The sequence below is a fragment of the Poecilia reticulata genome, chromosome 22 (genome assembly GCF_904066995.2).
Source record: "Poecilia reticulata chromosome 22, P_reticulata-male-v2, whole genome shotgun sequence".
Classification (NCBI taxonomy): domain Eukaryota; kingdom Metazoa; phylum Chordata; class Actinopteri; order Cyprinodontiformes; family Poeciliidae; genus Poecilia; species Poecilia reticulata.
In genome coordinates this window covers 6,612,470-6,638,830 of record NC_088851.1, presented here as the reverse complement: position 1 = coordinate 6,638,830, position 26,361 = coordinate 6,612,470, and the positions used below count along the sequence as shown (strand labels likewise).

The window sequence follows — 26,361 nt, the reverse complement described above, 5'->3', positions numbered from 1 at the left end:
AAAAATAAAAGAGCATTTCTGTAAAACAAATACGTTTTTATATGACTCTAGTGTCAAATTTTGAAACAAATTTTGTTGTTTATTATCTACAATGGTCATAGTTAGTACACAAATAGTCACTAATACACATATTACTCCTTGTGTACTTAATTGGTCCAGTGTTGCAACTTCTCAAACCCCAAACATTGACCCTCATGCAGAGGGAACTGATTATTCTTTTTTGCCCTTTACTACAGGATCAGGTCAGTAGGTTTTACTTTTCAAGGGGTTGTTGTCAATTAGAAAACATTTCCTTGGTAGTTTTCCAGTTGTTGTTTATATGTAAGTGCTGGTAAAAAATCTTCTAAGCCACACATGAAAGCATAATTTCTGGGAAAGGAAACAAATCCAGACTAACCGACCGATGACGTCTCTCACCACGACAGCGCCAGGAAGTGAGGAGACGGTCATATTCCGTCGGGAGCGCAGCACGTTTCGCCGGCAGGCTGTGAGGCGGCGGCACAACGCAGGAAGCAACCCCACCCCTCCCACCTCGCTCATTGGATCTCCTCTCAGGTACGGCGTGCGCGAGCGGGATTGGTGTGTGTGTGTGTGTGTGTGTGTGTCTCTATGGTTGTGTTCCCTGGTCTGAACATGTCACCTTCCTGTCCTCACATCGACATCGTTCTGCCTCCTCTGTTGTCCAGAACCTCAAACCAAACATCATCTCTTTACCGCTTTCTTTGCCCTGCTTGACCTTATTTTGCCAACTCTTTTATATGTCCATCTGGTGTTTTAAAGTTTTCCTTTTAACCACTCAAGAATTAAATCCTGTAAGACTGAGAGGTGCAAGGACTGATGTTTTGATTTATCAACTTGGCTGTGAATTGTTTGTTGTTGTTGTTTTTCTTTCTCCTTTTGATGCGACTGCATGTTCTTCATCACTCTTTCCTTTTTATTGCCTGCAGACGACATTTGTTTCAAATTGGCGCTGTATAGAAAACGATTTTACCCAGTTTTGACCGAAGTTGGGGTTGTATCGGTAATTGCGATACGTTTCTTATCATAAGATCAATTTATCATTGTCACGATAAATTCCAACTAATGATGTTTTAAAAAAAAAAAAAAAAAACATGCAGCATTAGTTTAACTAATATTTTCACTGTTTATTCTATTACAGCATCCATAAATATCAACACATTAAAAAAATTTAATTAAATTCAGCTGCTGTGTGCAGTGTTGTGAAACAAATCACTCGTCTTTATGTGAAAAAAGAAGCTTATTGTTTTTTAAAGAGCGGTATTTGTGTTTGTGGAGGTGTAATTGCTGCGCCATGCAGTTGTAGCCATACAGATACCTAAAAAAAACAGAAGTAATAAATAGTTCTTATCAGCACTTTCGTCATTATTAAAATAGTGCCATAAAATATGACAGGGACTCACCTTTAAAACCGAGGATCTGTTTTCTCCTGTTGCCATCTCTCAAGGTCACGCCTCTAAAGGCTTCAAAAGTGTTGAGCAAGAAAAACAAGTGAGCAGCCTGCCAGGGGTCATAAAGTTAAAAATAGATCCTTTCTTCCTCTGTCCTTTACTGCCTTTACACTTTCACCTTCTCAGGCATTTTCTCCTCTGATTATGTGATCTATGTGTATAAGCAGAAACCGCAGCTCTGTGCAGGGCTGGTGGAAGGTTGCACACGTTCACCGTTAACATGCATTTTACGCCCTTTTTGAGGTTTTTAATGGTGGGTTTGAACCTTTTTTTCAGGTTTAATTAGTCATATACAAACAACAAATGAGTGTCAACTGTTGCTAGTCTTAATTGTGGATTTTCTCCACACACAGTGTCTATCTTGCTTTCTATCATTCTTTTTTTTATCTCTCTCCAGTGTTTGGGTTTTGAAACTCCGTTTTTGAACTCTACCTGCTGCATACGTTCATAGTCAACTTTATTATTTTAGTTTTTTTCAATGAATGTTAATGACTGAGAATTTGGAAAGTTGAGTGTGGAAAAGTCAAGAATATTTGCATTGAAATATCTAGATTAGAACCATGATGTTTTAACGCCAGCACCGCTAAGCTGTTTGTCAACGGTTCAGATAATTATGACGGCTTATCAGGGCCATAGTAGATAGAAAAAAAAAGGAGTAAATGTCTGCCAAACAAAACTCTGATTTTGAGGTTAATTTCGGAAATTAACCTCAAATTAACCATGGGAATTTATTTCTTAATTTCTTTTTAGAAAATTTCTAAGATTCATCTCAAAATTTCTGTGATTCATCTCAGCTCAGACGCCGTTGTATTTAATGGCTGACTGTTAACTATTGTAAGTTAAAAATTGGCTTTTATAATTTATCAGTTTAGTTGCAGGCAAGTTAAGAATGCACAGCACAAGTGATAACCAAAAACCTGTGGTAGAAAAACAACAACACAAAAGGTGTTTAAACATCATTCGTTTTTTCTATCCTCCTGTCACTAACACAGCTCTCTCTCCTCCAGCCTCCCTCTGTGTTGCTGCTGTAAACTGGAACACATCCCACCTCTTGTCTCCTCCCTCTCTCTCCTACAGTCTTCAGGAGGCTCTCAGCCAGGCCTCCCAGCCTTCTTCCTCTCTGGTGAAAACTCAGCCATCCAGAACCCCTTCCCAGGTGACAGTGCTGAGCGCGAGTGTGTCCCTGCTGGCCAGGAATGGAAGCGCGCACCTGGAGGGTTCTCAGGACAAGGCCTCGACTGTGGGCGCCACCAGCTTACAGGACGACTTCGGTAGGCGGCTTATCGAGAGCGGCTTTTGTTTTTGCCTCTCTTTTTTATCTTTTATTTTTCTCGTTTTTCCACAATCAAATAATTCAGAGTATATTATTAGTTACTTATTAGACTAACAAGTCTGGAAAACTTGACAGGGGTGGTGGCTGGGTCTCCAGCAGGACAGTGACCCTTGAGCTACAATGTAGCTGAGCTACTAGCTTATTTATGTGCTAAAACGTCCCAGTCAAAGCCCAGACCTAAATCTGATTGAAAACTGATGATCGCAGATGCTATTCATCCAGTCTGAGAACGGACATGATTCTCAGTTTCTGTTCAAAGCTGATAGAGAAATTCCTGAAATGTTTTCCAGCTGCGGTTGTGGCAAAAAGTAGAACAGAATAAAATCCTTTGTTGTTCCACAGCGGGGAAAAGTCTGTGCAAGGTGACGGGCAACAACAGCAAATAGACTCACACGAAGACAGAAAATATAAAAAACTGTCTAAATACACAATAAAGTTTAAAATGTTGTACAGTAAGTGGAAAATGTCAACATAAATAACGTGTCGCTTAAAAAAAATCTATTCAAGAGGAAGTCAAGCAGGCTGAACAGAAATGAAACATTTCACATGAACATTTTTTTGTGCTTGCTTTCGGATGGTTTCCACGGTGACTCGGAGAGAGAGCAGGTTATGGATATGACGATCTCAGTCAATCACAGGAGAGTGCCTGTTACTTACGGCTGGCGGGTCGTCCTAATCAGTTGAAGCCCGCTGGCGTTATCCGTGCTCCATTTACGGCGCCTGGCTGCATCTGTAGCCAGAGGGGATGTGACCTTTGATCCCAGCAGAGCTCATTCATGTTCAGATGCACTGACACTGACCGTGGCTCTTCACCATCAGAAAACCCATGATTACAGGAAGTCCATGAACCTGTCAAACCAAAGAGAATGTCCCATGTGTCCATTTATCCTGCTGTCCTTGTGTCTAACTTCCTTCCTTCCTTCTTTCCTTCCTTCCTTCCTTCCTTCCTTGCTTCTTTCAGTTTTTCCTTCCTTCCTTCCTTCCTTCCTTCATTCCTTCCTTCCTTCCTTCCTTCCTTCCTTCCTTCCTTCCTTCCTTCCTTCCTTCCTTCCTTCCTTCCTTCCTTCCTTCCTTCCTTCCTTCCTTCCTTCCTTCCTTCCTTCCTTCCTTCCTTCCTTCCTCTATAACAGCATTTCATGTCGATGTGTGTTAATGTGTGTTGATGTGCGTTGATGTGTGTTAATGTGTGTTGATGTGTGTTGATGTGTGTTGATGTGTGTTAATGTGTGTTAATGTGTGTTAATGTGTGTTGATGTGTGTGTCGTTCAGCTCCTCAGCCTGTTGCTGCTGTTCCACATGATTTCAGGGAAGCAGCAGCAGATCTGTTGCTCCACAGCTGAACTGCGGCCAGCTGCTTGAACAGTTCTCTGAACGTTTGTGTTTTCTGCACATCGGGGCCATAAGCTTCTCAAATATCTCTGATAAACACATTTCATATTTACAGATTCCTCGGTCGGAGTACGACTTTGTTTCCTTCTCTTCCTAACAGGAGAAAACGCACCTTTGCTTTCACTAAAGTCAGGCAACTTTTTACAGCAGCTGATTATCGACTGTTTGGTTTTGCAAACTGAGTCGTGACATTCCCATCAGCCTCTCGCCACTTGAATTTGAAGCAAATATTAACACAAGGCGGTTGCTGTTACCACGGCAGCATTGTAAGGATCGCCGTACTTGACATAAACGTTGCAGCTGCGTCAAAAACAGAAACTGAAGTGGTTCCGAGGCGGAAACGTCGCTAAGCGTTCTCTTTCCGTCTGCTTCTCGTTAAGTCGTTTTCAGAATCCGATTAAAACGCCGCTGTCCATCCGTTAAACATTCACATCCTCCCCTTTCACCTCAGTCCAGACTCGCGCTAAGAAACTGGACTACAGTGAGAGTGACTACTGCAAAGCATTAGCCGTCCTGTTTACTTAATGCAAACATAAAGTTGACTGTTTTTTTTGTTTTCTGTCGTGTTTCCCCAGGAAAGCTCACTCCCTCCCTGTATGAGGCCGGCGGATGCGACATGTCGCTGGTCAATTTTGAACCCGCAACCAGACGAGCCTCCAACAACCTGTGGTAAATTTTAATTTCAGGAAGTTGGGTTTGAGAGGCTCTAACTCTTTCTGGCTTTTTCAAGCATTTTTATTTGTATTTTTTCCAGTTTTTCTCATGACTACGACGGCGTATCAGGGCCATTGTAAAGAGAGAGACGGAAAAAAGAAGTAGATTTCAGTCAAAAACTCAGAAATTTAGAAATTCAAATGGAGACATTTTTCCAGGAGAGAATTGGACATTTCCGGGTTCAAAAAGTAGAAAATTTGCGAAAAAGAAAATTGTGAAATTTTCAGATTAATTCCAGAAAATTTCTTGAAAATTTCTATGTTCAAAACGTCGAAAAATTTGCGAGAAAAATTTCAGAGATTTTAAGAATAATCTCAGAAATTGTTTCAATAAGAGTTATGAAAAAAACAAACATGTCAGAGGTTCAAATTTCCTGAATTTGAAATGTTGAACATTTTAGCATCTTCTATTTAGCGTCTGTGTTTTATATCTATCTCTGGGGATACATAATTGACTTTTTCTTACACTTTAAGAAACCCCGATCCATGATAAAACTGGTGAAAACAGTTTTGTTTTTGTCTTGATGTTATTGGAAAACCAGAATCTGACGTTTTTCTTTATTTGGTGTTTGTACAGGGACACCGACTCCCACCTCTCCAGTTCTACCTCAGTTCGCTTCTACCCTCACGACCTGGTGAGTAAAAAACTAATAAGACAATGTGTGTGTGTGTGTGTGTGTGTGTGTGTGTGTGTGTGTGTGTGTGTGTGTGTGTGTGTGTGTGTGTGTGTGTGTGTGTGTGGACTTAAAGGAGGCAGGCCAAAACAAATGACCTTGAGTGACACGTGAAAATTTGTCTGCTTATGCTGGTTTCACAGCTTCTTTAAATGCGCTCTTTGTTTTCAATCTGCGTTCTTGTAAGGCTTAAAGCAGTGGTCCCCAAACTACGGCCCGCTGGCCGGATCCGGCCCGCCTCCACATTTCGTCCGGCCCCCTGAACAATGCCAGAGAGCATTTAGATTGTTTTTCATATATCGTATTTTCCATATTATAAGTCGCTACATTTTTAATAAGCTTTGAACCATGCGGCTTATAGTTCAGTGCAGCTTATATGTGGATTTTTCTTCAACCACCAGGGGGCTCTTTAGCAGGAAGTGAATCATTGGAAGTCAAAATTGGAAATAAAAGAAGAAAGTGCCCATTAAAACAGAATTAGGTTTTAACAGGGAATTGAAATTTGAGAATGTTGTTGATCAGTTAAATAGCTTTGAGGGGAAAAAGAAGATTTTTGGTTTTTTTAAATAATACTGGGATCATTATGAGAATTTGAGGCATCAATATTAGGATTCAATAGATGGCAGTAGTGCAACAATAATGGATGCAAGCTGCCGTTGAAATCTAAAGAAGAAGAAGAAGGCAGCGCCTATTTTCATTTAGCCCATGCTAGTAGCAGACACAAAGGATCAGCACTTTTACTGTTACAGTTACCGTTCGGAAACTACCGTAATTAGTTCAGTTAAATCTAAACTTGGCAACTTTTTCTTTTTCAACCGTAATAAATGTGATATTCAATTGACCTGTTTTGACTCAAATTTTGGGTGTCCGCCCCCCTCTGCTGCTGCTGCATCATTGTGGAAAACCTGGAGCAACAGAGATAACTGCGGCTTATTTTTTGTAAAAAAAAATGTTGCAAAAATGTTATGTTTACTGGTTTGTTTGTTTTTTTAACTTTGGGGTTGCGGCTTATAGTCCCGAAAATACGGTATTTATTTCATAAATAGTGTTATTTCCTGGATTTTTTCTGTGAAGAACCCAGAGAGGGTTATTTGATTGTGCTTTCTGGAAAACAATAAATTTTTACATTTAGGCACTCCTACAATCGTCACACTTTTTCTGTTACAAACTGACTCCGGCCCCCACCAGAGAAGGGAAAAGTTATGTGGCCCTCACAGGAAAACGTTTGGGGACCCCTGGTTTAAAGTAACAACATTCTGTCAACCCACCTTAAAAAATTTTATCACTTTTACTCATTTTAGTTTCAGCACTTTTTTTTATTTTGGGAAGGGGGAGAAAAAAAATGTCACGCCTTTCCTTGAGTTTTGTAATGTTAGTCGCAAGTTGAGGGAACTGTAGCTGACCACGAGACAGTTCTCCCTCCATCAGATCCGTCTGAACCGCCTGCTGACCATGGACCCGGAGCTGCTGGAGCAGCAGGACGGAGACCTGAGCCCGGAGCTGCAGGACGCGCCGCTGGGACCGGACAGCGCCGCGGCCTCCGCTCCCGCCGGCAAGGCCAAGCAGTACTACCGCCTCTGGCTCCTCCCGTACCTATGGGTCGGCCTGCATTTCGACCGGCTCACGCTGCTGGCACTGTTCGACAGGTGGGCTCGTCTTTACTTCTGCCCGCGCTTCACGTCGCGTCGGGTAACTTGGAGTTTTCAGACAACGAAACCAATTCATTTGATCTGTGAATTCATGGAGTTTTGGTCTGAGTGGGCTTGTCGCAATAAGCAATGAATCAATGATTTAATTAATTGCATGATGAAGTCAAACGACGTCAGTAATTTCCATTTGCGTGATTTGTTGTTTTTCTCTTTCTACAAGAATTAGATGATAAAAAGTCTTCAGTCTGGTGCTTTGGTCTTGACTAGACCTTTATTTTGAAAGACCATTTTTGTTTACAGAGACTTCATCGTTTATTTCATTTGTTGATTCTGTTTTGTTTATTTATTTTGGATATTTCCAATAACTTCCAGCTCCAGTGTTAAATATTCATCAGAATTTAAACCTTGTTGATCTCTGAGAATGTGTTCTTGCTATTAATATACTATTACCATTATATCACTCCAAAATGGTCTCAAAACAACAATGTTATTGTTTATCGCAATAACTTGTGGGACAATTCTATTGTCCAGAAACATTTGAGAATTACATACAAACTTTTAGAGCAACTTGGCATTAAAATTGTCACTATTTACTGAATGACACTTCATGACAACTGTCATAAACATTCATATAGACTTTTTTATGTTCATGACAGGTGTTATGTCATGTTTATGACAGCGTCATGTCAGTCTTATGCACACCCCTTCAAATAAAGTGTTACCATATTGTTTTCATTTTTTAAAATACTTGTCTTTATTGCTTCTCTCATTTTTTGTTTCTTTTGGGTATAAATTGTGATACACAATTTGTGTTTCCCTGTTTGAGCAACCAACAAGCGTTGTTCTCCCGCCGTCGGTCAGAATGACCTTTTCACGAACGACAGCCGAAAGTTCAGAGCATAGTCTTTCTCGCTCCTTTCCAGTTCACCGACCCATGATTTGTTGCTTCTTTTTGTTCGGTTTTATTTAAAAGAAAATGTGTTGTCCTCCGTCTCTGTTGTGTTTGTATTCGTCGTCACTCCAGGAACCGCGAGGTTCTGGAGAACGTCCTGGCCGTCGTGCTGGCCGTCCTGGTGGCCTTCCTGGGCTCTGTGCTCCTCGTCCACGGCTTCTTCACCGACATCTGGGTCTTTCAGTTCTGCCTCGTCATCGCAAGTTGCCAGTATTCCCTGCTGAAGGTGAGCCGCTCGACTCAGCAGCTTAATATTGTGTCAACCTGACCTTAAAAAAAAAAAAAGAAGAAGAGGTGAAACGACGGAGAAGCCGCTTTTGGAAGGAAGGAGTTCAAACGCTGCTCTCATTCGTCTCGACGCGGTGGGGGGAGAACATGAAAGTGTGGCGTTTCCCCCGAGGGGGGAATCTGTGACGCTCTGAAGTGTTGGGCTTTTCTTTCCTGTCAGAAATGTTTAAAAAAAAAAAAAAAAAAAACCTCTGAAAACTACGTGTTTGCTCACAGCGTATCAACTTCCTTCCATTATTTATTCTGCTTCTCTTTATTTCCAGAGTGTCCAGCCGGACTCCTCCTCGCCTCGACATGTACGTAGTTATTTCTCATTTGTTTTGCACTGCATAAAACTTCCAAAAGTTCATCTTGAACCAGTTCAAATCAAGTGACTTCTATGTTGAAGGTAGAAATTCTGTCTGGATTGATCATTTTTACAACCTCTACTTATTATTTAGTGGGAGTTTTTTTTTTTTTTTGGCTTATGGAAAATGATGCTGCTTTTCCTCTGTGAGTTCCCTCCGCCTCCCTCCCTTTACGTCAGTAGGGCTGCTCTGAAACGGCGTCTTTTATTAATGCAGCTCTTACTCAGCTGCAGGCGCAAAGCTTTAAATAGCTGCTGAGAGTTTAGGCCACGGCTCACTCTCTCGCTCTTTGTCTGCATCTCACTTTCTCTCTCCCGCTACCCGCCGGTGTTGTCCCCGTTTCCGCTCCCTGAGCTGACGTTTGGGACTTTGGATCGTCTCCTCTCATGACGTAAAAAACAAAACAAAAAAAAAACAAATTATTTTTCAAAAACCCAAATCTGCGGTGTGTGAAAAGCACGGCAGGTCACTTGCCTCCAGCGGAAACTGGCACGAGAATGACCTTTGTCCCTTGGGACAGATCTAATGTGACCCTGATCACATTTTCCTTTGGAATAATTTTATGAATAACTGAACTGCAGTGAGAAAATAATATCACTTCTAGTAGAAAACCTTTTTTTTCTCAATCCGTTCCCGTATTATTATTTTTCTCAACAACGCGGCGAAGTTATCCATTCTCGTAAACACCTGGCTGTGTCAGGACAACGCCTGAGATCGTGATCGTTCATTCCCCTTGTGCCTGCAGGGTCACAACCGCATCATAGCGTACAGCCGGCCGGTCTACTTCTGCCTGTGCTGCGGCCTCATTTGGCTGCTGCACTACGGCAGTCTGAGGATCACCTCGTCCCGCTTCACGCTGTACGGAGTGGTGCTCACCAGCTCGCTGCTGCTGGCTTTGGCCAGAGACCTCGTCATTGGTGGGTGCATTTCCTGCTAGACATTTTGCATATTTTATTGTTCTAAAATAAGTTTAAAAAAAAAATCATGTCAAAAAATCTGCTGCGTTGCGAGTCCAAATGCAGAAAACACTGAAAGTCACCTTGTGTGTGCGTGTGTGTGTGGGGGGGTGTGCGTGCGTGTGTGTGTTCCTGCAGTCTTCACTCTGTGTTTCCCCATCGTGTTCTTCGTGGGGCTGCTGCCACAAGTCAACACGTTCGTCATGTACCTCTTCGAGCAGCTGGACGTCCACGTGTTCGGGGGCAACGGTGAGTGTGGATGTGACCTCTGTGGGATGATGCGACACACACTCACACACTTTGTCACTCCCAACTCACTGTACCGCAGGGAGACCTTATAGCGCCGTTCTTCCTGGCCTGGTTCCTGTCAGAGTCGTCTCGTTGCTGCTGTTTTATTCTCTCTCTCTCTCTCTCTCTCTCTGCAGCCTGCACGAGTCTCCTGTCGGCGCTGTACAGCACGCTGCGCAGCGTCGTCACCGTCGCCTTGCTCTACGGCTTCTGCTACGGAGCGCTCAAGGTAAGAGCTGACCAAGACGTAAAGGTGGATTGTTGCAGAAACATGCCAGCCGATTCCCTTGTCAGTAGGCCAGCTTGTCATCTGTTTGTTTGGTCTTTGGAGCTGTAAAGTGACATAAAAGCAAAGCTTTCGTCATCGTTCTAGGAGACCTGGGAGCCGCACCACATCCCCGTGTTGTTCTCTGTGTTCTGCGGCCTCCTGGTGGCGGTGTCGTACCACCTGAGCCGGCAAAGCAGCGACCCCTCTGTGCTCATGTAAGCCTCGGCTTCTTTTTTTATCCCGTGGCTGCAAAATATTTGCGTTTAGTTTTTAGGTGCTTGCTTTAAAACATCTGGTTTCTCTAACCGTCAGCTTGATTTTGAAACACTACAAATCACTGCTCTCCTTCTGCGGAGCTGGGTTGTAGGTCACTGGCATTATTTTATCAGGTTAAGGAATCAAAATTTAATAATATAAATGTTTTAACCTTTGCAGTGACTTTTACAGTGATATAGATGTGAGACTGTATCGGCTGCTGCGGCTGCAGCACCCCCATCTGGCTTTTATTCCTACACACTGCCATGTTGTCCTTACTTTTTCTATTCATAAACAAATTTCTACCCATGTGCTTAGCTTTTGCTTATCACAAGTTAAATATTTTCAGCGCATTACGAAGACAGATGATCATGAAAATACGGAAGTATAATTCAGCAGATTAATCATATATTAGGACCGGGAATTTAACACAGTAATATTAATTAATTAGATTTTAACATGTTCAAAAATTTTATACTTTTAGTCTTGTTTTTTTACAAACAAAAGTTCTGAGCTGGAACCATTGTACTCCGTTTCTGGTACGCCTGTAAATCTGACGCACCAGCGACATCCGCTAACAGCAGCGATGGACGTCAAACTTTTTGTCCATTTTTGTTTATTTCCATGTGCTCCCATGTGTATGGTATTATTTATTAATATCTTTCTTTTTTTTTTTAGATTTTTTTACTAAAATATCTCTTTAAGACTAGCTAGTAGGTTTTTTTAAGCAATAAACAAAGGCAACAAATTCTGCTGAACTAATGAATTTTTTTATGCTAACCATATAATTAGGTGCTTGTAATATTGTGGAGTTTGGGATAAAAAGATAATGGCATTTGAGGAAAAACAAACATATATATATGAATTGTGCCCAGGAAGTTACAAGAAGAACATTTTTTGTCCTCTTGCTTCGCAGCTCACTGATACAGTCCAAGATTTTGCCCAATCTGAAAGACAAGAACCCAGAGGACCCCCTGTCTGAGGTGCAGGACCCTCTGCCCGACAAGCTGAGGGCCTCGGTGGTGAGTCTGGCATCCTGAGCCCTCTGAGCTCTGGCTAGGCGTAGACCAGCTACATGACATTTTGTTAAATACCGATTCCTCATCTCATGCCTGATGTTTCTTTTCAAATGTGTAGAATGAGCGCCTGCAGTCGGACCTGATTGTCTGTGTGGTCATTGCTGTCCTTTACTTTGCCATACATGTCAGCACAGTGTTCATAGCACTCCAGGTACAGTAAAAACGTTAGCTCTGAAAACTAAAGTCAATGATTTTATTTGGAGTAAAGCTCGCAACATGGCCGCAGACTTTTTCAAAGTCTCGCGCGCTTATTAGGCTTCCATTTGTCCGAGGAGCATCCTTTGCATCCCCCCCTCCCCCCTCGTTTCTGCTCGTGTGTTCGGATTGAGAAGACGTAACCTTTAGGTTTAATGACTGCCTGGTTCTCTCCTCAGCCCTTCCTCAGTTACGTCCTGTACGCTCTGCTGGGGACGGTGGGACTCCTCACCCACTACCTGCTCCCACAAGTTCGCAAGCAGCTGCCCTGGTACTGCTTCTCTCACCCGCTGCTCAAAACAAAGGAATACTACCAGTTCGAGGTCAGAGGTAAGCAAACGGCGCTCCCTAAAACTTTGACCCTTTTACTTTTATTTATTTTTTATTTTTTTGCTTTTTTGAAATTACAACCACGTATTTCAGTGAAATATATAGAAGTTTTCTGCGATACGTCGTACAAAGGTGTGCACAGTCGCGAATGAAATAAGCAGAAACACAAACGGAACGATGTGTTCCTGTTCATGGAAGAAATAGGAAAAAACAGAGAGTAGATCAGTTTTTTCTTATTAAGATATCACGTTTTTTCCTTATTTTTGTAATTTCCATGTATACTCTTTGACTGTTTTATGTTTATAGACCCATTAATATACAGCTCTAGAAAATGTAACCCCGTCGAGAACCTCCTGGTTTTCCCACCAAATGATTCCTGAGTTAAAACATCAGTTTTGTTGTTTCTAGATGAATATGAACTTGTTTTCTTTGCATTATTAAAAAAGCAGTGCGTGTTTTTTGTTATTTTGACCATTTCTCATTTTCTGCAAATAAACACTACATTTTTGCGTCGGATTTTTTTCCCCAGAGCTGTAGATTGATGTTTAGTTGCTTAAACAATAATGAATCGACTTTTGAAGGAAGAGGTGGACAATTCAGGACGCTTTTCTTCAAACTTCTCCATTTCATTCAAAACGTTTATGTCAGTGTGCGACATGTTCATTTACAAATAAACAAATAAAAATGTGAAAATTTCGCCTTTTTTCAAAAGGATTTACAGATAAGATATGAACAAGTGGCGTGCATTTGTGTTCACCCCTGTTTATTCTGACACCCCTAATTGAAATCCTTACTCGACCAGCTGCTGTCAAGTCACCTAATTTGTAAATAAACTGTGGCAGCAGCTAAAGCAGGCCGGCTCTGACAACAACAGTATAAATCAACAGTATAAAACACTTTCACTGTATCGCTGTGCGCCATTTTGAAAACGGGTGCACCGATTGTAGTTTTCTGCCCGATCACCGATTTTTTATTTATTTTTTTCGAAAAGCCTAACCTGCCGGTTCCGGTTTTAGCTTTGGCCGCCTCCCGCTGAGCTTTGAACTCTGAACCTTTTGTCTCCTCTCAGATGCGGCTCATGTCATGTGGTTTGAAAAGCTTCACGTGTGGCTGCTGTTTGTCGAGAAGAACGTCCTCTACCCGCTCGTCATCCTCAACGAGCTGAGCGGCAGCGCCAGGGAACTCGCCAGTCCAAAGAAACTCGACACAGAGTGAGTCGTCTGCATTTTTATGTATTATTCGTGAGCTTCTACTTCCATTTCGTCTGTCTGCGACCAAATTTATAACGGGATATCCGACATCCGGCTTTAATTTAGACACATTTATTGGAAACCCTAGTAATATGTAACAAAAAATTTATTGAAAAAATATTTTACTTCTGTGGTATTAAATCACAAAACATAAAAATGTAACATTTAATTGAATTAAATTATGAAAGCAAGAAGGTCACAGATTATGTAAAAAAAAAATTAATTTCATCGTTTTGTTTTGTTTTCTATTAGTAATCCACGACTTTCTGTTTTTCTTGTCAAATACAGCCTGTTAGCTGAAACCTCACAGAAAAGTTGTTTCTCATACACGTCAAAATATTTACGCCTAAATGACACACGCGCCTTATAAACCGCCACGTCTATAGATTTGACACAACTGTGAGTTGTTGTTTTTTTGCGCTTGCTGTGCTGCCAGGGTCGGCGCTCTGATGATCACGGTAGCCGGCCTGAAGCTGCTCCGCTCCTGCTACAGCAGCCCCACCTACCAGTACGTCACCATCCTCTTCACCGTCCTGTTCTTCACCTTCGACTACCGCCACCTGTCCGAGACGCTGCTGCTGGACCTCTTCCTCATGTCTATCGTTTTCAGCAAGGTGAGCTGGAGCAAATCGAAATCAAAGTCCACCTCGACTTTGGAGGCGTTTCCTACTGGACCATGTCAGTGGACAGAACGTGTGATTTTTTTCCCCCCTCTCTGTCGTTACAGTTGTGGGAGCTTTTCTACAAGCTGCACTTTGTTTACACCTACATCGCTCCGTGGCAAATCACCTGGGGCTCAGCCTTCCACGCCTTCGCTCAGCCCTTCGCCGTGCCTCGTATCCTTCGGCGCTGCACTCAGCTGTTTGACACGTTCGGTTTCAGTAGTCATTTCTATAAGCGCATCGTCATCACGCCGCCTTGACTTGAGCTCGTCCAGATTCCGCCATGCTGTTTGTCCAGGCTGTGGTGTCCGCTGTCTTCTCCACTCCCCTCAACCCTTTCCTGGGCAGCGCCATCTTCATCACCTCCTATGTTCGCCCTGTGAAGTTCTGGGAGCGGGACTACAAGTAGGCAACGCTGTCGTAAGATGGCACTTGTTTATTCCTGTCTACGCATTTCTAAGATGGTTGATTTGGTTGTTTTTTTTTAATTTTGTGCAGCACCAAGAGAGTGGATCACTCGAACACTCGGCTAGCCTCTCAGCTCGACAGAAATCCAGGTGAGACGTCGTTTTGCGTTGATCTGTTGCCAGAAACCTTGACAGGACAAACCGCGAGGCTTAAAGTAGTTCTCAAACAGCGAGCTTTGGATATATGTTTTTACCTTCCTCACCAGTCTGTGCATCTTTGCATCAAGAAAACTGTTTGCATCAAGTTATTATGTTGTTAAAATCATAGCTGGAGTTTTGCATTTCTGAGAAATCCTTTAATTTCCTGTGGCAACCATTCAGCTGTGCAAAACACCTGGGGATACCGAGCGAGTGCCGCCTTCGAGCTCCTCCTTGGAGCTGCAGTTTCCAAGCTTCTGCCTCACCCAGTATCCCTCCTCCGTCAATCCCCACTCGGCTCCTTCAGACTAGCCAGCAGCAATTAGCAAACATCTGGTGGAGCTGAGCACCTGCTGAGCTCATGAGAGGAGCTGCTTCTCAGTGAAACACTTATATAAACGTTGTTAAAGGGTTAATGCCTCTTTTGCACATCTTTACCGAGAAACGTCGCAGCCTCCAAGATGCGGCGTTTGAATCTCGACTTCCTTTCGCCTTTCCTCAGGCTCGGACGACAACAACTTGAACTCGATCTTCTACGAGCATCTGACTCGCTCCCTGCAGCACAGCCTGTGCGGAGACCTCCTGCTGGGCCGCTGGGGGAACTTCAGCACCGGGGATTGCTTCATCCTGGCGTCTGACTACCTGAACGCCTTGGTGCACCTCATCGAGATCGGCAACGGCCTGGTCACCTTCCAGCTCCGGGGCCTGGAGTTCAGAGGTGAGGCCGGGGATTTGGTGGCGGCGTTGTGGCCTTTAAAATGATGTCGGTTTTCTAAATAATCTGACAATCTTGACAGAAAAATGACTCACGAGGAAGAAAAGATGAAGTACAACTTGGTGAAAAACGTTTCTGATGTCGTTTAGGTCTAACCTTGAGTGCGTGAGCGCGTCACAGATTACACATTGCTTTATTTCTTAAGCAAGGATGGAGTTGAAGTATAAAAGTTGTATTTGGAAAAAACAACTAAGTACACGACATGATTGATTAGTTTCCAGAACCAACTTTAGCAGCAATAATTGAAAGGAGTAGTTTGTGTTTGGATCTCCACAGTTGTTTGGAGATCCAAACACAAACAGCCATTTTGTTCTAGATGCTGCTGCGGTTGTTACATTTAACTCAGATTTAACTTTAAAGTGTTCTAGCAAACAGTGAGGCAACTTTTTCTAACACTTGATCCCTCAGTTTCCGATCGTGTCTCATGAGTTAGAAGAGCGGCTGAATCGATTAATCGCGAATGAATTGATTACTGAAGTAATTGTTGACTCATTTAATGATTGATTAATCATTAATCATTATTTAACCGATGGATTAATCATTAACTGGACTCAAAAAAAAGCCACTTACTGAAAGAACAACAATGTCAGTAATCATTTTCTTATTGAAAAAGAGAATTGAGTTACTTGTTTATTTCCATAGTTTAATGCATTTCTGTTATTATATAAGCAAGACTTGGGTGGTTAAATAAAAAAAAAATCTGCTGAATGTGCTGATTTTTTTTCTTATCAAATTAATTGATTAATCGTCAGAATAATCGATTACTAAAATAATTGTTGAGTCCTTTCTTTGACTTTGGGATGAATCTGTTGGGACATTCACTCCTGGGTAAAATTAGCAGATGCACCAGTATTTTTGTTTACTAGCTCTTCTGTTTTTGTTGTTGTTGTTTTCTCTCCTCTAAGATTTTGAAAAATAAATTACATGTGAACAATTACTCAGCAAGTTTAGATCCAAATGAGCTAAAATGTAAAAATAAATAAAGGATTTTACTACCTGAATTTAACGCTTTATTGCAGTGGAATACACACCTGGCTGCTGTTTATTATCAGCGTGACTCTGAGTCATTTAGCTCGAGGGTTTGTGCTACATAGCGGACCTGATGAAACGGGAGCGGTGCCAGCAGCTTGTGATGCCATCAACCTTTTGCAGACACGAGCATGACACGGACACCAGCTTGTCAGCATCTTTATCTGTGATAACTTTTTGTTTATCAAAGCATGACATGGTGAAATGGTGTGGAAAAGTTGCTTAGCTAGTAGTCTATACAATAGAAAATTAATTAGCTCCCTTTTTTAGTAAAACCAGAGATTAAGTGGGTTTTGTTGTCATAAATGCTTGAAAATCTCCCCTTATTTATGGACAGTACAAGTTAAAATCATCATTCTCCTCATTTTGAGCTTTTTTGATTGTTTCTGATTTGTTTTTTTAGGTACTTACTGCCAGCAGAGGGAAGTGGAGGCCATCACTGAGGGAGTGGAGGAAGACGAGGGCTGCTGCTGCTGCGAGCCGGGTCACCTCCCTCACATCCTGTCCTTCAACGCTGCCTTCGGTCAGCGCTGGCTGGCCTGGGAGGTTCTGGTCACCAAATATGTTCTGGAGGGCTACAGCATCACCGACAACAGCGCCGCCTCCATGCTGCAGGTGTTCGACCTGCGGCGCATCCTCACCACTTACTACGTCAAGGTTGGCTTTCTCATTTGTGTTTTTTTTGGTCATTTTGGACACCTTACGACGCTGCGTGCGTTCTGATCAAAACAGCGTGGCACTATTATATAAAACATGTCGTTTTCTTTTGTACGTTTCTTATTGTCTTAAATTTTATTTATAATGTTCTTAAAAATGCCTTAAAATGTCGTACTTTTTTAAAATTTATTTGGCCTTAAATATGTTAATTCAGGTCTTAAATTTTCTCCTAGCATGACTATTTAATTTTGAATGTGTAGTTTTTAAACAAATTTTCTTGTGGAGCTTTTCTGTCAGGCAAAACTCAGAATCACGCAGTTCTGCGACTCACGGCGGTTCAGGCTACAGCTAACTAGCTGCTAATATATCCTAGCTAAAAGCTAGCTAGCTAACTGTTTTGCAACTACTGTAAGTGTAAATCTATTGCCAGTTGGCTGAACAACGTTTGTGTTCGCCAGTTGCTTACTTCTGTTGCTAAGCTAAACAATGCTACGTGCATTCTGATCACAAAAGCTTCACGCTATAAAATATTTGATTTTCTTTTGTACATTTCTGTTGTGCTACAGGTCTGAAATGACGTTCTTTCTGAGATTTAAGTTGGTGAAGCCACTGTTTGAAGATACTGTGATGATTCAGTTGATTGTCTGAATGTTGAGAACAGATCTGAACTTGTTGTCGCTCTCTGGGCTCAGGGCATCATCTACTATGTGATCGCCTCAACCAAGCTGGAGGAGTGGCTGTCTAATGAGACCATGAAAGAGGGCCTGCGAGGATGTGGCGAGAGGAACTACGTGGACCTGGACCCCACCTTTAATCCAAACATCGACGAGGACTACGACCACCGGCTGGCGGGCATCTCCAGAGACAGCTTCTGCGGCGTCTACCTGGGATGGATCCAGTACTGTAACTCTCAAAGGGCTAAGGTATGCCTCAAAAAATACATCTGATCAGATTAAAATCTTTTCTGCATATGATTTATGTTTTGTTTGGTTTGTGTTGACGCTGTTTGCAGGGAATGCTTTGTTGCTTAACCCACCTGCTCTGATCCAGTTGTAAACATTTTAGATTTGATCAGACGTTAAAACAACAACTGACTCCAGCTGCCATGAAGCCTAACAGGACTTTCCTGTTTCTGCTTCGTCCTGCAGCCGCTCAACAGCGACAAAGACTCGCCTCTCGTGCTGCTCTGCTTCGGCCTGTGCGTCCTGGGAAGGAGAGCGCTGGGAACGGCAGCGCATCACATGTCCAGGTTGTCTAGTCATCTTTATTATGCCAAGTGAATGATTTGCCTGCGCAGCATGCTGTGTGTTTTAAAAGCTAAACAGCAGCGGGAGGGGGATTTCTTGTCCCGTGACTTTTTAACATTTTGTCACAAACTTTTAAAGTATCCAGTTGTGTGTGATTTGATTTCACTGTAATTGTATCTGTTCTGCAGTTATAGGGAGATAACTATTTTGCAAACAAAAAAATTCAAATACTTTTCCATTTGTATTCGGAAAAATGTGGAACAGTTTTATTGGTATGAATACTTTACTTCATAAAAAATCCACATTAAATTTATCCAGTTATTGAAAACAGCAGTGGTCTATTACATCCCATCCCAGTAAAGTACACCAACTTTGTATTCTGAACATGGCAAAATTTGAAAAAGTTTGATTGGTGTTCCTATTTTTGCTACACACTGTGAACACTAGACGGATAGTAAAACTTCCATCTCTTCTTTCTGATTTCCCTCTCAGCAATCTGGAGTCTTTCCTTTATGGGCTGCATGCATTATTTAAAGGAGACTTCCGCATCTCTTCCGTGCGAGACGAGTGGATCTTTGCAGACATGGAACTGCTCAGGAAAGTTGTGGTGCCTGGAATCCGAATGTCTCTTAAATTACACCAGGTGAGCGAGGCTGTGACACTGTTTACGCACATACTTAAAAAGTCTTAAATTCATGTGTCTAGAATAAAGGCCTTAAAATGTCTTGTATTCATTAAAAAAATTAAGTTAGTCTTAAATATTGGCATGGCAGGACTATTTAATCTTGCATATTTTATGTAGTTTTTTTGTTTTTTCATTCTGTTCTGTGACTCCAAGCGGTTCAGGCTACTAGCTGCTAACTAGCTGCTAATATACGCTTGCTAGCTAACTAGTGTATACCCTCAAGTTGAAAGAAAATATTTATCAATAACCTAATACAGTTTCTAGTTAGCTAGCTAGCAAGAGTATCAGCCAGCCCTTGCTATCAACCCGAATATATCCAGCTATTGACAAATATTTTCCTTCAACTTGAGAGTATATACCAGATAGCTAGTAGGGTAGCTAGCAAGGGCCAGCTGATATCCTTGCGAGCTAACCAGCTAGCTAGAAATGGTATTAGGTTATTGATAAATATTTTCCTTCAACTTGAGGGTATATACTAGGTAGCTAAGAAGGGTGTATCAGGATAGCTAGCGAAGGCTGGCTGACACCCTTGGTAGCTAGCTAGTAAGGGTTATCAGATTAAATATTTTCCTTTAACTTGAGAGTTATGTGGTATTTTGTCTTGGTCTATCGCACACAGCCCTAATAAAATATACTACGTTTGTATTCAGAAAAATGTGAAAAAGTGTGATTGGTATGAATACTTTTGCAACACATGAGCGCTAAGACCCTCCTCCTAATTCCTCCTGGTTGTTTCTGACCAAGCGGTGAATTTGTGTAGTTAGCACTGGGAACACTGGGAGAAGGCAGAGGAGCTTGATCTTTTCACAGATTAACTGTTTCATGCCCTACTGAGTAACTTTTTTATAAAAGTGTAACTTTTTTATAAAAGTTTAACTTTTTTATAAAAGTGTAAGCTTTAAGGCTCACACTGAGATGCCGTCTCATCATCTGCTGGTGCGTTTCTCCTTCAGGACCACTTCACGTCCCCCGACGAGTACGATGAGCCGGCTATCCTCTACGAGGCCATCTCATCGCACCAGCAGAACCTAGTCATCGCTCATGAGGGCGACCCGGCCTGGAGGAGCGCCGTGCTGTCCAACGCCCCTTCGCTCCTCGCCCTGCGCCACGTGCTGGACGAAGGCACCAACGAGTACAAGATCATCATGCTCAATCGCCGATTCCTCAGCTTCCGCGTCATCAAGGTGGCACCAGTTCGAACCGGATTTGGCGACCGCTGTTGTGTGACACGCTGATTTAACAAGAATCTCTCCTGCTTTTGCGGGACAGGTGAACAAGGAATGCGTCCGAGGCCTCTGGGCCGGGCAGCAGCAGGAGCTGGTGTTCCTGAGAAACAGAAATCCTGAGCGAGGAAGCATTCAGAACGCCAAGCAGGCCCTGCGGAACATGATCAACTCGTCCTGCGACCAGCCCATCGGGTATCCCATCTACGTCTCTCCACTGACCACCTCCTACTGCAACACACACCCGCAGCTCGGACACATCCTAGGAGGGCCCATCAGCATCGCCAACATCCGCAACTTCGTCGTCAGCACCTGGCACAGGTTTGGGACGCTTATGGAAACCCACTTCCAACATCAGCACAATGTTACAGATGTGCTAGTTGTGAGTGTGTGTTAAATATGTTGGGTAAAAATGAGGCAAAAAACCTTTTTCGTTGCAGGTTAAGGAAAGGTTGTGGCGCCGGCTGTAACAGCGGAGGGAATATTGAGGATTCGGACGCAGGCGGGTTGTCGTGCGGCAGCGGGAACGGGACGGGAGGAGATTCTCACCAGAGCTCGGTGTCACACGGTGGAACCACCGGACCCGCTCCCCCTCACTCTTACCAGCCCCATTCTCTAGGTGAGGCGACTATTTTAAGATGTTTGTCACATTCGACTGCAAACATTTGTCTGTTTTAAGTGGAATGTTATATGACTCAATTAAAAAAAAAAACTTTATTTATTCTAAAGAAAAATTAAATGCTGTTGTAAATCATATGATCCAAGTGTCTTCGAAGAGTCGCAGTGATGATGTGGGCAGGAAAGATCTCCGGTAGCAGTCAGTTTAGCAATGAATCTGAAGAGGCTTCTGACTGAAGACTGTTGCTGTATAGTAACATACTAACAGCTCAGTATCTGGGCAATCTGGGCAATCATTAAGCATTTCCTTAATGACTCCCGCTTTTGAGATACAGTTATAAAGAAAAAAGAAAGATAAAGAAAAGCACATGGTTGCCATGGATATGCATCATAGCTGTGTGAATGCGAAGTTCCTTCCAGCTACTTTGATATCCCAACACAACATGGTGCATAATGTAAAAGAGTGACCAACATCCTATTAATGTTACTTAACTCAACTCAAGTAATTTATTGCTAAACTTTAAAGAACCTTAAAGAATAAAATACATTAAAATGTGCTTTCAGTTTGACAATTTTGGCCCTCAGGGCAAAAGGTTTGAGCATCCCTGATAAATGCTTAAATTGCAGCTTTTGTTACATTTTCAGAACCAAACCCTTTGAAAAACCTGTTCCCCTTCTCGCCTGCGGTGGCGCTGCACCAAGAACTACTGAAGGAAATGTCAAAAACTGCAGAAGAAGACACTGAGCGCAACTTCCTTCTTCAGGAAATGTAAACAAAAATAGAGTGGCATCAGATTTTAGCATTCATAGGATTTCTCTTTTGTCTTTGGTAAAAAACCACGAGCCATTTCTTCCTCTGGTGCATTGTTTTAGTTTTACCCTGTACTACAGTTTTCTTTTTTTGGTCCGTGTCAGAGTTCGTTGCGCGTTCACACCTCCCCAAACTAACTGGACTTTTCAAGACAAACAAACTAGAGTTTGATTTATTGCAAGGCTGGTGTCAGTGAGTCTCTAAACTGCTCCATTGTAGCTCCATCTAAATGTTTCGGGTTCTCCTGTTGGAAGCTGAACCTTGACCTGAGTTACCACAGGCCTCTTGGCTGCTTCACCAAGTAATGCTCTCAGTCTGACATTTTAAATGTAAGGCCATGTGCTGGTAGGGCTGCTGGGTAATATTCTCTCTAATCTCAGATGATGGATTGAGCAGACAGACCTAACCACATTCTGCGTTCCGTAATCTTCATGACGCGGTTTCCTTAATGTTCTCCAAGTCCTTCCCAGAACAGCTTTTCTGTTTCTGAGATTAAATAACACCGCCGACGAATTCCCGGCTTTTCGCTCGTCTAAAAAAACAAAACCTATTGGATCTGTTTTGAACCTCCGTGTCCAGGCACCAGCCAGAGCTCCCAGTCGGTCCAGTCCGGTCTGGTTCGTCAGTCCCCGGCCCGCGCCTCCATGGCCAGCCAGTCCTCGTCCTACCGCTACAGCAGCAGCCGTCATTCGTCGCTGCGCACCTCCACCACGGGCCTGGAGCCCTGCCGCCGTTCCTCCACCAGCCAGCTGTCCCTGCGCACGCTGCCCACCTCGCTGCAGCTGCGGCTGGGCTCCACGTCCGACCCCGCCGGCCCGTCCTCCTCCCTCTCCAGCCACAGCATCCCACCCTGCAAGCGTCACACCCTGGTGGGCCTGCTAGGAAACGACGGCGTGTGCAGCGCCGTGACGGACCCGCTCAGCCAGCTCCACAACCATCACCACTATCCGCAGCAGCACAACCCCACCGTCTCCACAGTGCGGAGGGACGACATCTCGTACAGAGTGCAGGTTTGGGATTTAAAAAAAAAATTTTTTTAAGGATGACGTGTAACGCAAAATACACTCTTTTGTCCATTTGGGTCTCCAGTGCTTCCAAAAAACCCACCGAGCCGTTTTTTTGGTAATACGTTAATGTTTTTTGGTGTCTGGAAAAGGAGCTGTTTCAAAAACCTCCAGAAAGTAACATCACAAATCAGCAGGCCGCTAGCAACCCCAGCAGAGCTTCAGCATGTTTGGTCAGCAGGTTTTATCATTTGAAATGGCTGCTGGAAAAGACAAGAAACAACTTGCGACATTCTTGTTGGTTGTGCAGGAGGCTCCACTTCTGCTTTTCAAAGATGTATGGTTGTACAATTGCTGTTTACAGCCGTTTTCATGTGCGAGTGTAGACTTTGAGTTGGGGGCTGTGTCCAGCTACAGATTATTTGGATTTAAAGTGACAAGAGGCCCTAAAACAGCTCATTCTGAAAGCTCAAAACAGACGGAACTGAGCAGATTAAAGTCTCATTATCTAAAAATGGTTTTCTACAAAATATGTAATGAACATGTTTTGGATAGCCAACAAACTTAAACTGTTCAAGGAAGCATGATAGGTCACCTTTAAATATAAGAAATTCTAGCGTTATGCTTGTCAGATTTGTGTGTCTGTGAATTTATTAGCTTTGATTTAAGTCTCTGTGTTTTTGTTTTAGATCGTGGACGTGACTCAGGTGTTGGAGAACATCAACCTGCCGAAGCGAAAGGAGCTGCTGTGGCCCGACGAGGCGATGAGATTGAGGGCAGGACGGACCTGCTGGAGGGACTGGAGCCCCATCGAGGGCATGGAAGGTCATGTAAGTCGGCCGTGAATGTTACTTTGTTCAGCTACAAAATCAGGATTTTCCCCGTTAGAATTAGGGGTGGGCGATATGGACTTTAAGTTTTACCACGATATTTTGTTATAACGATAAAAATGACAATAAGAATATTTATTACTTCTTTTTTAGGTAACTGTAGGGCTGTGACTGCATGGAGTATGTTATTTTGACTTTTGCTTGTAGTATTATGAAGTTATTATCGTATAATAGCGACTTTTTTTCATTGTTCACAAAATATTCTGACTTTTTACTCACATTATGTCAACTTCACTCTGGCAGTATTATGTCTTATCGTATTATTACGACATTTTTTTCTCATTTTATTACAACTTTATTCTAAAATATCATGACTCTTTGTTCTTGTATTATGACTTTATTGCGACTTTTTGTCTTGTAATAAAACTTTTTTTTTCTTAGCCAGGCTCTAATACTGTCGTACATAAGAGTCAAGATTTTATTTTTTTCTTCATTCTTTTGTTCATTACTTTTAAGTTGACTAAAGTCGCCTAATTACATTAGTAGCCGCCCAGCGTTAAAAAAAACAAACTCCCGTTTCCTCGCCATACTTAAATTTGATTGGCTGCTTCCCTCCTGTGTCGCCCCCTGCAGGTGATTCACCGGTGGTTGCCTTGTAGCCGAGACCCAGCCAGTCGCTCCCACATCAACAAGACCATCCTGCTGGTACAGGTGGAAGATAAGCTAGTGCCCATCATTGACACTGGGGTCATCGAGTTGGGTGCCGAGGTTTGAGACTATCCAGCCAAGCCCTGGAGACGCCCAGGCCTCCTCCCACTCTACACCCTACACCATCCCCTTGGCTTTTCAGCAGGAGGAAAGATCCTGCAGACAATGGGGAACTGGGAGCCTCCCCCCTCGCTCCCGTTCCTCAGCGCCGAGGGGGAAAGGAAGCCAGGGAAACGTGCAAACACGGGCAGAGTCTCCATTCGTCATACACGCTTTGCCGCTTCCACAGTATCTGCCTTGCGTCGCATCTCAGAAATGCTGCATGACAGTAAACAACGCTTACGTTAAGTTATTCTTTGCTGCCGGTGATTTCATTTCTATGCATCACATCTACGATTTTTTTAGATTCTTTTTTTTATTATTATTATTACAAAGTATAAGACCAGAGGAGTTTTTTTTTTGCCAAATAATTCTGATTTGCTATGGTTTTATACAAGTGAAAGCTTTCTCTCACTTTATTATTATTATTTTTTGGCTGCCAAGACTGCAGAGGAAGTTGTCATGCAGAACGGAGACAAGTGGGTCCCCAACCAACTCTGCTTGATTGTTGTCATTCCTTTTTGTGGATTAGTTAGATTTTTTATTTTTTTTTTCAAGATTAAGCTGCGCAAAGAATTAAACAACTTGCACTACTTTTTCTTTTTTTTCTTTACAGTGATGCACTACAATCTTTAGATCACGTTTTATTTATTACAGACTCTGAATGACCATGGTTACCGATGCCTTGGGGAATGACAAAAATGCAATCATTATTCTGTTTTCGGACATTTTTGTTTAAACTTTTTCAGTTTGATAAACTTGAAAATAACTTTTTACTGTATATGAATTTATCTATACATATATATATTTACACAAATATATATATATATATAATGTCTATATCTAAAAGATTTTGTTTTCAATATTTATTACTGTGAACATAGTATTTTTTTTCTTTTCCTTTTGGGACAAAGCTTAATGTATTATAAGGACCATCAGTTGAAAACAAGATGCCGCTTTTTTTTTTTTTTTTTTTTTTTGATGGACTGTTTCACTATTTAACTTGATTCTTTTCTATATGGAGAAATAAAAAGTTTGATTTCTTGTTCTTTACTGCACCTCCTCATTTTGTGTTTTCTGTTGATTCAGTGGCTGACATTTCAGAAGAGTTTTAACTTCCACATTTCCTCAAACTACGCTGACTGTGTTCTCGTTTATGTGGATTTTATCTGATCGATCCAAAACAGAGCAGAGTGCGATATCGAAATACTTGGAGTTTTTTCTACGCCGCTTCATTTTCACCCTCTAAATAAAATCCACTGCAACTAGTAAATCAAAGCAATGTTCAACTCAGACATGAGCACTTACGAACATCGCTGTATTAGGTTCTTATTTGGAAAAAGTTGTAAAATTACTTTGTTTACCGCATAAAATGAGTTTAACTTGACAAACTGCAGCAAATAGTTGCTGTAAAAACAAATGTTCAGACTAATACAAGAGCTAAGTTTCTACAAGGCGGTTTAAAAAAAAAGAGTGAAACTAAAATTAGTTAACAGAATGTAACCTCATAGGAGGAATAGATTATAGGTAGAATTTAGGTTTTGTACACCAGGGGATTTACAGTGACATTTTAGTCGAAAACGTTTTTTTCCCCCAATTATTTAATCAGAGTTTACTGATTATGATTCTCCGTGCAAGAAGCCATATGTCTTTAGATTTACTTTTCCTTGCATATTTTACACAAGATCTAAGCAAATAAACTCAGTTTGGTAAAGAGTGGAGAAGATAAAAATCCATATCCAGGAACGTCATGCAAGACAAAAGGTTAGGTAACAGATTTTCTTATCGTCGTCCTTTATCAGGATTCCCTGACCTAAATAAATATTCGAGAACATCTGTGCACATGTTCAAAGCAGTTCAGAAAAGCACATTTACCATTTTTTTTTGTTTTGTTTTCAATGAAGATGAGCTAAAGTGTTAACATATGGAAAATATTAAAAGTTTTGTCGTGACCAACGAGCTGCTCGGCGATG

At 42.2% G+C, this 26,361-nt stretch overlaps 1 protein-coding gene across 2 annotated transcripts in view; it reads left to right on the top strand.

The window, feature by feature from the left end:
- Window positions 1-25,446, top strand: part of pcnx1 (pecanex 1) — a 40,630-nt gene extending 15,184 nt beyond the window's left edge. Inside the window, exons 7-36 of one of the 2 annotated variants that reach the window (XM_081603077.1) lie at window positions 426-555; window positions 2,547-2,740; window positions 4,767-4,860; window positions 5,482-5,539; window positions 7,007-7,224; window positions 8,252-8,405; window positions 8,731-8,763; window positions 9,560-9,731; window positions 9,909-10,019; window positions 10,196-10,287; window positions 10,432-10,541; window positions 11,498-11,603; window positions 11,719-11,811; window positions 12,035-12,185; window positions 13,255-13,396; window positions 13,872-14,049; window positions 14,163-14,271; window positions 14,373-14,502; window positions 14,596-14,654; window positions 15,205-15,420; window positions 16,910-17,163; window positions 17,856-18,086; window positions 18,312-18,412; window positions 18,903-19,053; window positions 20,049-20,279; window positions 20,365-20,639; window positions 20,759-20,937; window positions 22,327-22,757; window positions 23,441-23,581; window positions 24,215-25,446. In XM_081603077.1, the coding sequence (XP_081459203.1) occupies window positions 426-555; window positions 2,547-2,740; window positions 4,767-4,860; window positions 5,482-5,539; window positions 7,007-7,224; window positions 8,252-8,405; window positions 8,731-8,763; window positions 9,560-9,731; window positions 9,909-10,019; window positions 10,196-10,287; window positions 10,432-10,541; window positions 11,498-11,603; window positions 11,719-11,811; window positions 12,035-12,185; window positions 13,255-13,396; window positions 13,872-14,049; window positions 14,163-14,271; window positions 14,373-14,502; window positions 14,596-14,654; window positions 15,205-15,420; window positions 16,910-17,163; window positions 17,856-18,086; window positions 18,312-18,412; window positions 18,903-19,053; window positions 20,049-20,279; window positions 20,365-20,639; window positions 20,759-20,937; window positions 22,327-22,757; window positions 23,441-23,581; window positions 24,215-24,355 (4,685 nt within the window). In that variant the 3' untranslated portion in view covers window positions 24,356-25,446. Of the gene's footprint in view, window positions 1-425; window positions 556-2,546; window positions 2,741-4,766; window positions 4,861-5,481; window positions 5,540-6,991; window positions 7,225-8,251; window positions 8,406-8,730; window positions 8,764-9,559; window positions 9,732-9,908; window positions 10,020-10,195; window positions 10,288-10,431; window positions 10,542-11,497; window positions 11,604-11,718; window positions 11,812-12,034; window positions 12,186-13,254; window positions 13,397-13,871; window positions 14,050-14,162; window positions 14,272-14,372; window positions 14,503-14,595; window positions 14,655-15,204; window positions 15,421-16,909; window positions 17,164-17,855; window positions 18,087-18,311; window positions 18,413-18,902; window positions 19,054-20,048; window positions 20,280-20,364; window positions 20,640-20,758; window positions 20,938-22,326; window positions 22,758-23,440; window positions 23,582-24,214 lie in introns of both variants that reach the window. The other variant, XM_081603076.1, reaches the window with a different exon arrangement.
- Window positions 25,447-26,361: the final 915 nt, after the last annotated feature.